At 40.6% G+C, this 12,374-nt stretch overlaps 1 protein-coding gene across 10 annotated transcripts in view; it reads left to right on the forward strand.

Moving 5' to 3' along the window:
* RBMS1 (RNA binding motif single stranded interacting protein 1) overlaps positions 1–12,374 on the forward strand; it is a 209,717-nt gene that overhangs the window by 194,021 nt on the left and 3,322 nt on the right. For 7 of the 10 annotated variants that reach the window (XM_013051988.2, XM_013051989.2, XM_013051991.2 and 4 more), the window contains exons 7-14: positions 1,567–1,682; positions 2,556–2,605; positions 2,732–2,825; positions 5,390–5,437; positions 6,324–6,374; positions 8,949–9,059; positions 10,377–10,457; positions 12,074–12,158. In XM_013051988.2, coding sequence (XP_012907442.1) covers positions 1,567–1,682; positions 2,556–2,605; positions 2,732–2,825; positions 5,390–5,437; positions 6,324–6,374; positions 8,949–9,059; positions 10,377–10,457; positions 12,074–12,151 — 629 coding nt within the window. In that variant the 3' untranslated portion in view covers positions 12,152–12,158. The remainder of the gene's footprint in view (positions 1–1,566; positions 1,683–2,555; positions 2,606–2,731; positions 2,826–5,389; positions 5,438–6,323; positions 6,375–8,948; positions 9,060–10,376; positions 10,458–12,073; positions 12,159–12,374) is intronic. The other 3 variants (XM_004743929.2, XM_004743933.2, XM_004743932.2) reach the window with 3 other exon arrangements.

Consider the following 12,374-nt stretch of genomic DNA (forward strand, 5'->3'; position numbering starts at 1 on the left):
AGACGGCTCGCCGAGAAGGAATTACAGTTGGGTTTTCTGTTGTGTTTTGTGTTTTGGCAGAGAAGTGTTGAGAGGCACTATTGCTTCCACCCTGTCATTAGTGGGTGGGTAACAGTGATATAAAATAAGAGATGAATTAGGATAATAAGAGGCAAAGGAGAAAGGAGTAAATTTTCCACAAGTAATATTTTTCTCTTCCTGGTTATTTAACTTTGAAACAGCTTGAAAGTAGTAATCACAGTTCCAGCAGAAGACAAAGGACAGAATGTGAGAACCAGACAGGAAGGTGTGATTGCCTTTATTACATTAACTGGAAACCTACAGAAATACGCACCACCTTCAGGAATATACTGCTATTTCCATTATGGAAAACAAAGAAAATGATAAGTCCAGGGTGAACTACCATACCATCCCTCTCCCCTCCTCCCCACTCCCCACCTTTTTTTCTTCTTAACTAATGAGTGTGTATCCCTATGTGAGAGAGTCTGCATCTTTTGCTTTTCCATGTGAGTTTCTTGAGTTGTTCTTCAGATCATTTTATAACGTGGATATATAGTAAAGCAGCCTCAAGAGGAATGATTAAAGGCACAGAAAAAAACTTTAAATAGCGCAGGCAGGTGTTTTGCCTTTCTTACAACAGCTGTCTTCAAGGCTGTACCCCACAGATAAGGAAATGAGACCTATTGGTATTCATTCATTCAGCCTAGATCAACGAGCACCTACAACATGCACTGGGGACACAAGTGACAGACAAAGCAAATGTCACTGCCCCCATGGAGCTTACACACGAGAGGGGAGACAGACTCCAAACAAATCACCGCACTCCCAAGTTCTCGTGGCTCTGAATAAATATACAAATAAAAATTTAAAAATTTTTTTTTTTGAAATACGATGAGCAGTGTAAAGGGGAAATTGTTTTGTCCTGGGTAAGTGAAGACCTCTTTGAAGAATGATGATGGGAGACTAAGGGAGCATTTTAAAGTTGGAGGAGGGAAGGGTAACAAAATCTTACTTCACATTTGGAGATGAATCAGAGGAAGTGAAAACAAGTGTGTCTGCACATAAAGAAGTACAGAGGCGAGGATCTAGGTGATTCAGTTGGTTGGGCATCTGCCTCCCGCTGGGGTTGTGACCCCAGGGTCCAGGGCTCGATTTGCCTGTTCAGCAGGAAGTCCGCTTCCTCCTCTGCCTCACGCCGCTGCTCTGCTCGTACTCATGCACGCTCTCTCAAATAAATAAATAAAATCGTTTTTTAAAAAGGAAGTACAAAAATGAATCGAGGGATTCTTTTGATTCCTCCAAATAGCTCTTCAAATGTGTTCATTATACTCCTGTTTGAAAATAGTAACTAATACATTTTCTGTACCGTCTTCTTCACCAGTAGATAAGAAGGAAAAAACTTTAGGAAAAAAAACAGTAGATAAGAAAGAGAAAACTTTGGCTTTGATGTGTTCTATCCATTCCCTTACAGCACGGACACTGCTCCTGTTGAAAAAGAGTCCGTTACATTTTGTCCTACATACACATATAATTCTGGTTTTTTATTATTTGTCCCCATTTATTCAGCTCCTACAGAACCTTTGTTGTGTAAGTTTGCGGACGGAGGACAGAAGAAGAGGCAGAACCCAAACAAATACATCCCTAATGGAAGACCGTGGCATCGAGAAGGAGAGGTGAGACTTGTAAGTCCCTTCTTGAGACTTCCGTGCGGGTGTATGATGATGAAAGCCTACGTGAATAGTTACCCCAGCCGCGTCCTGGCTGCCAGACTTCTGAAATAGGACTTTAGAGTCCAGATGTTATCACTTTAAAATTCTTCCCAACAGATACGGTGCTAAGAGAGGGATGACCTTCCAGACGGGCAGATAGGTGGTGGGTAGAGTGAGGTTTACCAGTTAGCTGCATGTAAAGTAAAGGAGCATTTTGAATAGCTGTAAGAAATGTACAGCTGTTTTGTGTTTTCCTAATGTCATGATTTCTTAAAGGTTTACATTTATAATTACTCGGAAATTATCCTAAAATGTTATTAAAACAAATAACGTATTTGCTGTTGAGTTTTATTTTTGTTTTTTTTGTTTTTTTGTCTAATTCTTTTGAATACGGTTCTTTAAAAAAATAGCTTAAAAATATTGGATGGCCATTTCTCTGTGTTTATTTTTAATGAATTTTTTTTAAGTAAAATACTTATTGGTTCAACATTTCCACTGGATGGGAAGTGCCATCCAGTGGAAATGTTCTAGAGTCTGCGCTGTCCAGTGATAACCACGAACCACATGTGGTTCTTTGACCACTTGGGATATAGCCAGTGAGCTGGGGGGACTCCATTTTTCCTTTAATTTTAAATAGCTGCACACAGCTAATGACTACTGAATGGATCAGTGCAGACAAAGAGCTTAATTCTTATATTGAGGGTATATTTGTCTAAAGGAAACGTCAGATTTCATCAAATGCTACTGAACTATCTCTATTTTTTGTGTTGCCATGACTCTAAGAAATGGAATTTTTAAACCGTGCCCTTGTGGGTAAGTGATTCTGTTTCTTTTGCTTTCCCATAGGCTGGAATGACACTTACTTATGACCCAACCACAGCTGCTCTACAGAACGGGTATGTCATTAAGATAAATGCATGGTGGCTTGAGGGAAAATGTGAAGGTGGAAAATACCAGACATTTGTCCCGGGAATTATTCTTTTTAAAGGATGACTTAATAAAGGCTTTTGTGTTTGTTCTAGATTTTATCCTTCACCATACAGTATTGCTACAAACCGAATGATCACTCAAACTTCTCTTACACCCTATATTGCATCTCCTGTATCTGCCTACCAGGTTTGTACCTTTAGGATTCAAGAGTATGACAACTTGTCGGCCGTGAATCACCACTGTGTTTCTATGTGTCTCAACATTTTGAACATTTATAAGGAAACCTAAGTCAAACATTATGCAGCTTCGATGCCTACTTTAGAAAAAGCTGCTTTTTATTTGACAGAGTGCCTTGCTTTTATATATAGGACAATATAAAACAAGGGAAAATGGTTATCGGTTGTCAGTCCTTGAAGTCATAGCCTTCTAGAACTGGGGTGAACCCAGAATGCTTCCTCCACAGCGGGCTCTGCTCTTGGACATCATATGTCCCAGAAGCTGAAACTTAAAAAGAAGTGACGTTAGGTAAAGTACAGAAGAGTGTGCACTGTTGCCATCATTTGTCATCAGCAGGAACTAAGAAAAGAGCAAGTGAAGATGCTAATAAATAAAGACCTGTCTCTCTCAGGTAACATTAAATGAGCAATGCAGTGAGATTTGAGGCAGAAAGTGTGGTGGCGGGGGGTAACTCCCTGTTTAAACAAGTTATTTTGAGGAGGCTTTTTATGTTCAAATAAATTTCCAGCTTAAAACCAAGATCTCCTTAAGTACCTTGTTATAAGATGGATTTGGTTTTACTAAGATTTAGCTCCTATTCTCCATGAACCCAGTGGTGTACAGTTTGTGCGCATACAACGAACACAGTGGTATGCCATGTGTGCACAGACGCATCTCTCCTCCTGTGTCTGAGTACCTGTAACAGGGCAGCTACCTTGGCCCACACAGAAGCATGACAACAGAGTTCAGTCACAGACATGTGGGAATAGAGTTCTCTTTGGTTGACTGTTGAGATCTTGTGTTACGAAAATAAACTCTTATATATTCTTGTTTTTAAAACATTTGAATTAGATGTTGTAGCCCTGATTTCTGGGGTTAGGGGACTACAATATCTAATAACTGTGTTATGTGACTTCTGTAAGCCTCAGTTTCCTCATCTTTAAAATGGGGATAATAATAGTATCTTTCTCAAAGGCTTGTTATAAAAACTAACTGAGACTGTTTATGTAAAGAGCTCAGCACAGCCCCCGGCTTAGCAATAGTGGTCAGTAAATGTTAGCTGTGATCATGGTCATCATCAGTATCGATGCAGGACTAGCGGGCTGGTGAGAGGATACTCATTATCCTTTTTAAAATGAGGAATTGGTCAACACAAGCAATACCATGGAGGTGGTTCTGTCCGAAAACTTAAAAATAGCTTCAAATACGAAGTCATAACATAGCTTCGTGGTTAAATGCGTGAAAACTGAAGCTGTACAGGAGCTTCCCAGCTCCCTCACTTTTGGGGTCTTTTCTCTGTCTCCCCCCGAGTTGTCCCTCATGGTCTTTTCTTCTGTCTCTCTGGGCTTTACTAAGTATTACTTGGGCTGGTACTTCAGTCAGCCAGCCACAGTATTCACTCATTTAATGCCTCTTTCATTGTTTTGGACTTAAAATTTCTCTGTCTTCCCTGACTATATAAGACTCCATGAGCTCTGTGCTGGTGCGCTTTCCCTAACTAACAATTCCCCAGGGAAAGGTAGTCTTGTTTAACTCTCTGACCTTGGAAACCTCTGCCATTTATGTAGATCACTGGAAAAAGGGACACGTAGTGAGCTCATTCTTAGGCGGACAGTTGTGCAGACTAATTCAGATGTGTGCCACTGTGGCTCTTAGAGCTGTCAGTGCCTCTCCCCACCACCTCTGTTCCCCCTCTTTACTGTCAGTGAGCATTTGGGCCATAGAATTCTTTCATAGCATAAGAAAAATTCGGAGGCCAGTATTCATAGTAGAGTTGATACACCTAACTGAGAACAACATTTCATTTCAAAGTCCTCATTTCTTCTCCTGGCATTTTGTGTGTCCCTGATAAGATCCATGTGGAATTTCATTCCATTTGCCCGACCCTCACCGTGACTGAGGTTCTTAACCCCCTGAGTCCAGGGCCACAGCAGGGTCAGCAGATGAGCTTTAAGTAGTCTGAGATTCTCTTACATCGTTTGCAGAATGTTACTCATGTATACACAGTTAGCTGTTCTGGCGGGGGCTGGGGGCTGGCAGTAAGTTCTATTTCTGTCATCAGGTTTTCAAAGGGCTCCACAACCCAAAGTTGGGTAGAGAACCAGTGGTAAAGAACTCAAAGAACAGAGATTATTATTCCCATTTTACACTTAGGGAAAATTGAGGAATAGAAATTGAGAGCAGCTGATTTGCTGCATAAGAAAGAAAATTGGATTAGGTGTTCTAGCTCCCTAACCCCAAAATGCTATATAAGCTATTAGATTATTAAGACCACTGAAAGGATACAAAAATGAGAGCATCTGGCCCCAGTTGGGGTCTCCAGGGAGCTGCTCTCCTCCCTATGATTTATTCAGTGAAGGCCTTGCACTCACATTGGAGTGGGCCTTTCTCCACTAAAGCACCATATGCTTATACAGTGGGATCTGAGAAATTGGCATCTGTGAGAAACCACCAGTGCCCCAACGGGGAAAGGCTGCAGTCCAGATAACTGAAATGTTAACAAGGCAGAAGCACTTAACTTTGGTCTGCCTTAGGTGGCAAAGGAAACCAGAGAAAACAAGTATCGGGGCTCTGCTATCAAGGTAAATCACAATACATTCTTCCCCCATGACTTTTCCCCATATCCTTTCTATAGAACCTCTGAAGTTAACCATAGGGGATAAGCTACAGGAGGGTTTTGTGGTTAAAGAGTTAGAGACGGATTCTAATTTTTTAAAAATTATGTCGTCTTGGGAGAGCTCTGGGCATCAAGAAATGGACTGATACTTTTTCTCTTGAGTGGTGGGCTGCACAGGCTTGCTTTCCTGCCATGGAACCTGACTCTCACGTCTTACTCCTTGATGTGGAGGGTCTTCTGTGCAGGTGCCGTTTTGACTGTACATCTCAGTACCTAATTTCGAACGTTTTTCATTTTCTAAATCTGATTTTCAGATTTGTATTTTCCACACTCTAGAAGTTGTTGACCACCAGACAAGATTTCTGAAACCTAATATCCTGGTATCAAAGAGGGATTGAATTTTGCTATTCTTTCTAAATAAGCACATACTTTAAGGATTAGTTTGTGATAAGATGTGCTGGAATTAATTCTCATTTATCTGTATTCCTAAAGTGCCTAGTTCATACCTTGATTATCATACTCCACTATTTGTGTTGTTAGCTTGTTTATCTCCATTAGTAAATTTCTTGAGGGTGGGGCCCATGTCTTACTTGCCCTTTTCTCTTTGATGCCTGGTACTCAGTACATACTTCTTGAATGGGCAAGTGGAACTTGGTTTTAAATAATCGTTTCATCCTTATTCAGAGTGACCAGCTTGCCAAGAACTCTAACTGCCTTAATCTTTTTAATCGTTGATAGTATTGCTTCCTTATTTTCCTTCTGTAGATTTTAACATGATTAAAAGAGCTCTAGAGAAAGGTAGCATGTTCCAGTGGAAATCAATGTTTTTTTCAAAATCATCCCTTTTCCAGGTGCAAAGTCCTTCTTGGATGCAACCTCAACCCTATATCCTACAGCACCCCGTAAGTTTTTGAACTTAATGGCTTTGTGGTTTGCAGCTAAGCTGTGTATACATTTGGAAGCCAGTTTTCTGGATTAAAACCTTTTGCCAAAGATGGTGTAGGCTTTGGGAAATTTTAAGCATGGAATATAAGAATGTATAAGTTTATTATAAAAATTCCTCCCACCCTTGTCATAAAACATATTGGTAGTTGACATTAAATCAAATGTGCAGTTGTCAGAACTGAAAATTTCTCCTATTTGAAGCAGGGTGCCATTTTCTTCTTCATACTGGTTTTGTAAACGGCCATTCAATTTTTTGAAGTTTTAAAGTTTTTAAATTGCTGTATTTTTAACAGTAGTTGGTATGAAAGAGCTGACATATTTTAATTGTATTCTGTTTAATGCAAATATGAAGTGTTCAAAAGGAAGCTAGAGATTTTTATCAGTTTACTTAACCTCTGTGGAAATTATAAATACTAAATCAGTAACACTTTCTTTGGTAACTGTGATTTCTTTAGTGACTTGAGCATTTTTTGTACTTATATGTACATATTATATTTTTTAATTGAGTTACACTTCATATTAATAGATAGTGTATTTAATGTGTTTTTTAGAGATACATAAAATCTAGATTGTTAAAGTATGCATTTTGAAAGGTGAAAAATAAAGGCGGAGAACAAAGTCACAAAAAAAGCTAGCAGTGCCCAACACAATGACCTATATGATTGGCATGAGAAGGCCACAGATTTGGCCCTAAGCTTTCTAATAACTAAGGCAAAATGGGAATTCTAGTAAGCAAAATAGTTCTCGGTGCTTCTAAGAGAAAAACAGGTCAGTTGCATAGGGGGGAAGCACACCACTGTTGGCCTGAAGTTGAGACAGGAGTTTCTCTCAGGACACCTCCAAGGAGGATACCATGCAGTATAAGACCATATGTCTGAAACTACTCCAGGGACAAGCTCTGAACAGGAAGTTGCTGAGATGACTTTGAAGCGGCAGATAAAACACATTTAGTTGATAACACAGGAGACAAGCTCTCGGATGACGGATGTGTGTGTCTGTGTAAACACGTGCACATTATCTGTCTCTATAGGCACAGTGTTGGACAGTAGCTCCTACAGATGAATGACAAAAAGAAGCAGGAAATTCCTTCAGCATATTCTGGGCTTCTGAATCATTTCCATGCTACCACACACTTTCTGATGATGCACACTAAAAATTTTAAAGGAACAAATTTTCTGTGAACTGCATGAACAACAGTTTCTGACACATATCTGTCTTTTTTGGCAACTTCTAGAGACAAAGCCTGGGCATATCCCAGTTTCACATCTTTGAGGAGACTGGTAGCGTGTGCAGAACGTTCCTAGCTGAGGACTCGGTCCCCTTCCCCACCCAGTTTAGACTGCCGTCCCCCAGAGTTAAAGTGCCTGCGCTCCAGTCTCAGACCTCAGCTGTGTCCCGATTAGCAATAAGACAGTGTGTGGAAGAGATAGATCAGTTGCAGTAATATCAAAAACGTAACATTAATATTGATAGGATGTATCAGAATAATTGCACTCTCAGGTAATGGGGTGATTGCAAAAGTGAGAGGAATAATACAATCCGTAAGAATATTATATAGGATAAATTAGAGGAAATGCAAAAATCCAGAAATAGAATTAATTTAATTTTGGTTGAGATAGTCAATGTACCATTATGCAGTCATTAAAAATGATGATAATGATGACTATGCGCCAAGTGAGGTAAATATTTATAACAGAATGTTCAGAGCAAAAAACCCAGGATATGAAATTGTTTACGTACCCTGGTTGCGACTCTGCAGATATGTCAAGGCTAGAGTCCGGGAGATCGTACCCTGATGGTGCCGGTAGCAGCCATGTGTCAGGGAGAAGCTAGGCTGGGTTGTGGGTGATTTTTTGTTGTTTTTTATTGTCTCCCCCCCCCCCCCGACCCCATTTTGTTCGATTATATTTAATTTTATTTTTAATGACCAGAGGTTTTTTCAGACAAAATCAAAGAATCTGAAGTCGGATTATTAATCATATCTGCATCTCCCTCCCTCCCTTGGCACCAAATGATACCTGGAGGTTCTGAGAAACAGTGAATGGAGAATGAGATCTTGATCCTAAGAGCCTGATCTTGAGTCAAATGACTATACAGAACATGTTTAAATGAGACATGATATTTATAAATATTCAATATGGCCTGTTGTTTTGTGGCTGCATAAATCACCAACCATCATTTATTATTTTAAAAATCAAGAAAGCATTTTGGTAACCTCAGCCAGACGAAAATGGTTTGCATTTCCTCCTGCAGCTCCTCCTGCTGGACTAGCTTGCTTTACACGTGAGTGAAAGGAAAGGCAGGATGTTTAATGCAGTCATTGCCCTGAAATGAATGCTCTTAAAAGGTTTTAGGAAGCATTATCTAGAAGGTTTTGGGAGATTGTTTATGATACCATAATCAAGTTTGAGAGGAGGTTATGTTGGTTTCACATTTCTCAACTAAGGCATTTTCCTTTGCGGAAGGAATGACAGACTCTGAACTCCCTCCTTGAGTTTATCTTACACTGTGCTTGTCTCCCAACTCCCCAGGGGGCCGTGTTAACTCCCTCGATGGAGCACACCATGTCACTACAGCCTGCATCTATGATCAGCCCTCTGGCCCAGCAGATGAGTCATCTGTCACTAGGCAGCACCGGAACAGTAGGTGGCCAATTAATACCTTGTGTCTGAGCAAATAGAGGAGGGTGAATTAATGCAGCCTGCGTCTTCCCCATCAATTACAGGCTCCATGATGTCAAAGATTATGTCCGAGCCCCTCTCACCCTCCACATCGCCTTCCACGGGGTTAACTGATGAACTAAATGTCTGTCCTTCGGGTATCTCTCTGCCAGAATCTAGCAACCACACGACCACATCTAGCCCCAGTAACTAGTGCCGTTCATTCACACTGCAGACCTGGTGTCAGGAAGCAAAAGACGAAAGTGATACTTGGTGGTAAAGGCAGGGAATTTTTCCTCACTTCACTTCTTTTACGGAACTGGGTGGGGGCGCTGTCTCACAGTCCTAGGATTGACTTCCTTCTCTAGCGTTCAGGAGACTCTGTTGGGGATTGAGGTTGAGCCTACTACACCAGAGGAACTTCCAGCGTTGATATATATCAGCGTAACATGTAGATGGTAAGATGGCCGAAGGCTTGTAATTCAGACCGTATCCTTGGTGCTGAAAAGAACTAAGGGAAGTATGTTTTCCTCTCTTATGTTCAAAACCCCAGCAGCAGCTTCTTGTGATGGCTCAGGCAGGTCCTTGAGATCAGCAAGGAGGCTTTGCTGCCTTTGGGAAAGGATAGCCATCCACATCAGGAAAGCAAGGGTTCATTTCCTGTTCTGCGGTCACCTGATAAAGATCCAACAAGTCCTTTACTCCTTAGGTCTTCCCCTGTGAAAATAATTCTAAATACTAGTTCAGGGGACTGTTGGAAAATAATGAGGTGCTTTGAAATGAGATCTTCTAAAGTAGCACATTAGTGATACTGAGTATTGAGAATGAGAAGTCTTTTTTTTTTTTTTAAGATTTTATTTATTTATTTGACAGAGATCACAAGTAGGCAGAGAGGCAAGCAGAGTGTGTGTGGGGGTGGGGGAAGCAGGCTCTCCACTGAGCAGAGAGCCCGATGTGGGGCTCGATCCCAGGACCCTGGGATCATGACCTGAGCTGAAGGCAGAAGCTTTAATCCACTGAGCCACCCAGGTGCCCCGAGAATGAGAAGTCTTAATGATCTTCACACATGTATTTGTTTGTTGGGAAATCCAAAGAAAGGTGGGAGTTTTAGTTCGACAGATTCAAAAAGTAGAAACAGTCACTTCGCTTTCCACATGATAATTAAACTTAGAGGTAGCTTGTTTACATTTCTTCTTTGAGAGCTCCAAAAATTTGACATTCCCATCTCAAAATTCTCCAAGCACTCAGAATGTTTGCATGGCTTATCATTTCCCATGCTGACCATGTTCTTCTTTTCAGTACATGCCTGCGACATCAGCTATGCAAGGGGCTTATTTGCCGCAGTACACACACGTGCAGACGACAGCCGTTCCTGTTGAGGTTGGTACAGACCCACGCGATGGCCGTTCTGGCAACGAGTAGTTTCAGAAGTGGGTAGATTAGACAGAACACAAAGAAAAATCTATCAGAAGTCAAATATTTGCATAAAGAATTGAGTTTAGAGGGCATCTAGAGCTTGGGTTATTTTCAACCATGGAATATCATTCTCTGCATACAGATTAGTGTAGCGGTGTCCTGGCCATACCCCCAGACTCCCAGAACTATTTTCCAAGCTTGTAGCATGTTTTGCACCCTTCAAGAATCTATCTTGTCTCCTGCAAAGGGATACTTACACACAAATTAAGATAAAGCTGGAGTTTGCAATCCTAGTACCAAAGATTATGTTAATAATAATAACTATAAGAAGAAATTAATTGTAATTAAAATAGTTGAAAAATACTGATGTTTCAGAATTGTTAACAGGGATGAGGACCAAACCATACCTTCTTTTTTATAGAGGCTGCTAGGATAGCTAATGGAAGAAGACTGACACTTAAGATTGGACAGAAAGCAGAGAAAGAAAATATCATATGATTTCACTCATATGTGGAATTTAAGAAACAAAACAGATGAACATAGGGGAAGGGAAGGAAAAATAAGATAAAAACAGAGAGGCAGACAAACCGTAAGAGACTTTTAACTATGGGAAACAAACTGAGGGTTATTGGAGGGAAGATGGGTGGGGGGTAGGATAATTGGGGGATGGACATGAAGGCAGGTGCTTGATAGAATGAGCACAGGGTGTTCTATGCAACTGATGGATCACTAAATTCTACCCCTAAAACCAATAGTACAATATATGTTAACTAAATTGAATTCAAATTAAAACAATTTTTAAAAAAGGATTGAACAAAAAGCATAGCATTTGTCTGCAAAGTACCCTTAAAATTCCAAGGAAATTCATCATCGCAATCAATCCTACTCACTAGACAGATCCTGTAGCTTCCAATTGCAGAAACAGCCCTAGGACTGTGGTTGGTTTATTTTGGGGCATTCTTGTTATGTTTTGTGTTGTGCTGATTGATTTAAATTTGTGTACTTATTGACAGCCACCATTACCAGAACCCATAATCCCTTATCTGCAGTTCTGAAACACGCAGCAAAATCTAAAAATAAAAATTCTCTTTATAACTGTTTTAGCAAAAACCTGACCTGTGGCAAAACCCAGTGGGAACTAATATAAGACAAAATCTTAGCCCAGTTTCTGTGCATGTTTATATCTTCCTGTGTAGACCTGCCTGCGTGTTTGGTGATGAGTTGTAGCTCTAGGCCCCACAGGGTATATTCTGTGATGAAGGGCATATGCCTACCATTTTTCAGATTCTAAAATCTGAATGTCTTGAATTCCAAGTTACATCTGGCTCCAAGAGATCAGATATTTGTTTGATAAATTGTAGTTTGACCTGAAGAGACAACTCATAGAAGTTCGGGTGGGAGGTTCTTTGGGTCTGTAAGACATCTTAACTCCTCAGGGAAATCATTGACCTTGAAAACCCCCCATAATATTAAGAAAATCACTTTTAAGGAGCACTTGTGTTTTCAGATGTGAAACTTAGACGAGAGCAGCAGAGTTTGGATGTCATTGCTCATGTTTTATCTGCCCTGCTTTGTTGTAGGAAGCAAGTGGACAGCAGCAGGTGGCTGTCGAGACGTCTAATGACCATTCACCATATTCCTTTCAACCTAATAAGTAACTGTGAGGTATGAGGGAAACATCTTTGTAACCATAGGGCTCAGTTCAAGGAAAGTCTATGATTCTGTTATCATTCCTTTTTTTTAGATTTATTTATTTATTTATTTGACAGAGATCACAAGTAGGCAGAGGGGCAGGCAGAGAGAGAGGAGAAAGCAGGCTCCCCGCTGAGCAGAGAGCCCGATGTGGGACTCGATTCCAAGATCCCGAGATCATGACCTGAG

Source organism: Mustela putorius, unplaced genomic scaffold (assembly GCF_011764305.1).
Source record: "Mustela putorius furo isolate JIRA1106 unplaced genomic scaffold, ASM1176430v1.1 tig00003869_pilon_pilon_pilon, whole genome shotgun sequence".
In the NCBI taxonomy this organism is placed as follows: Eukaryota; Metazoa; Chordata; class Mammalia; order Carnivora; family Mustelidae; genus Mustela; species Mustela putorius.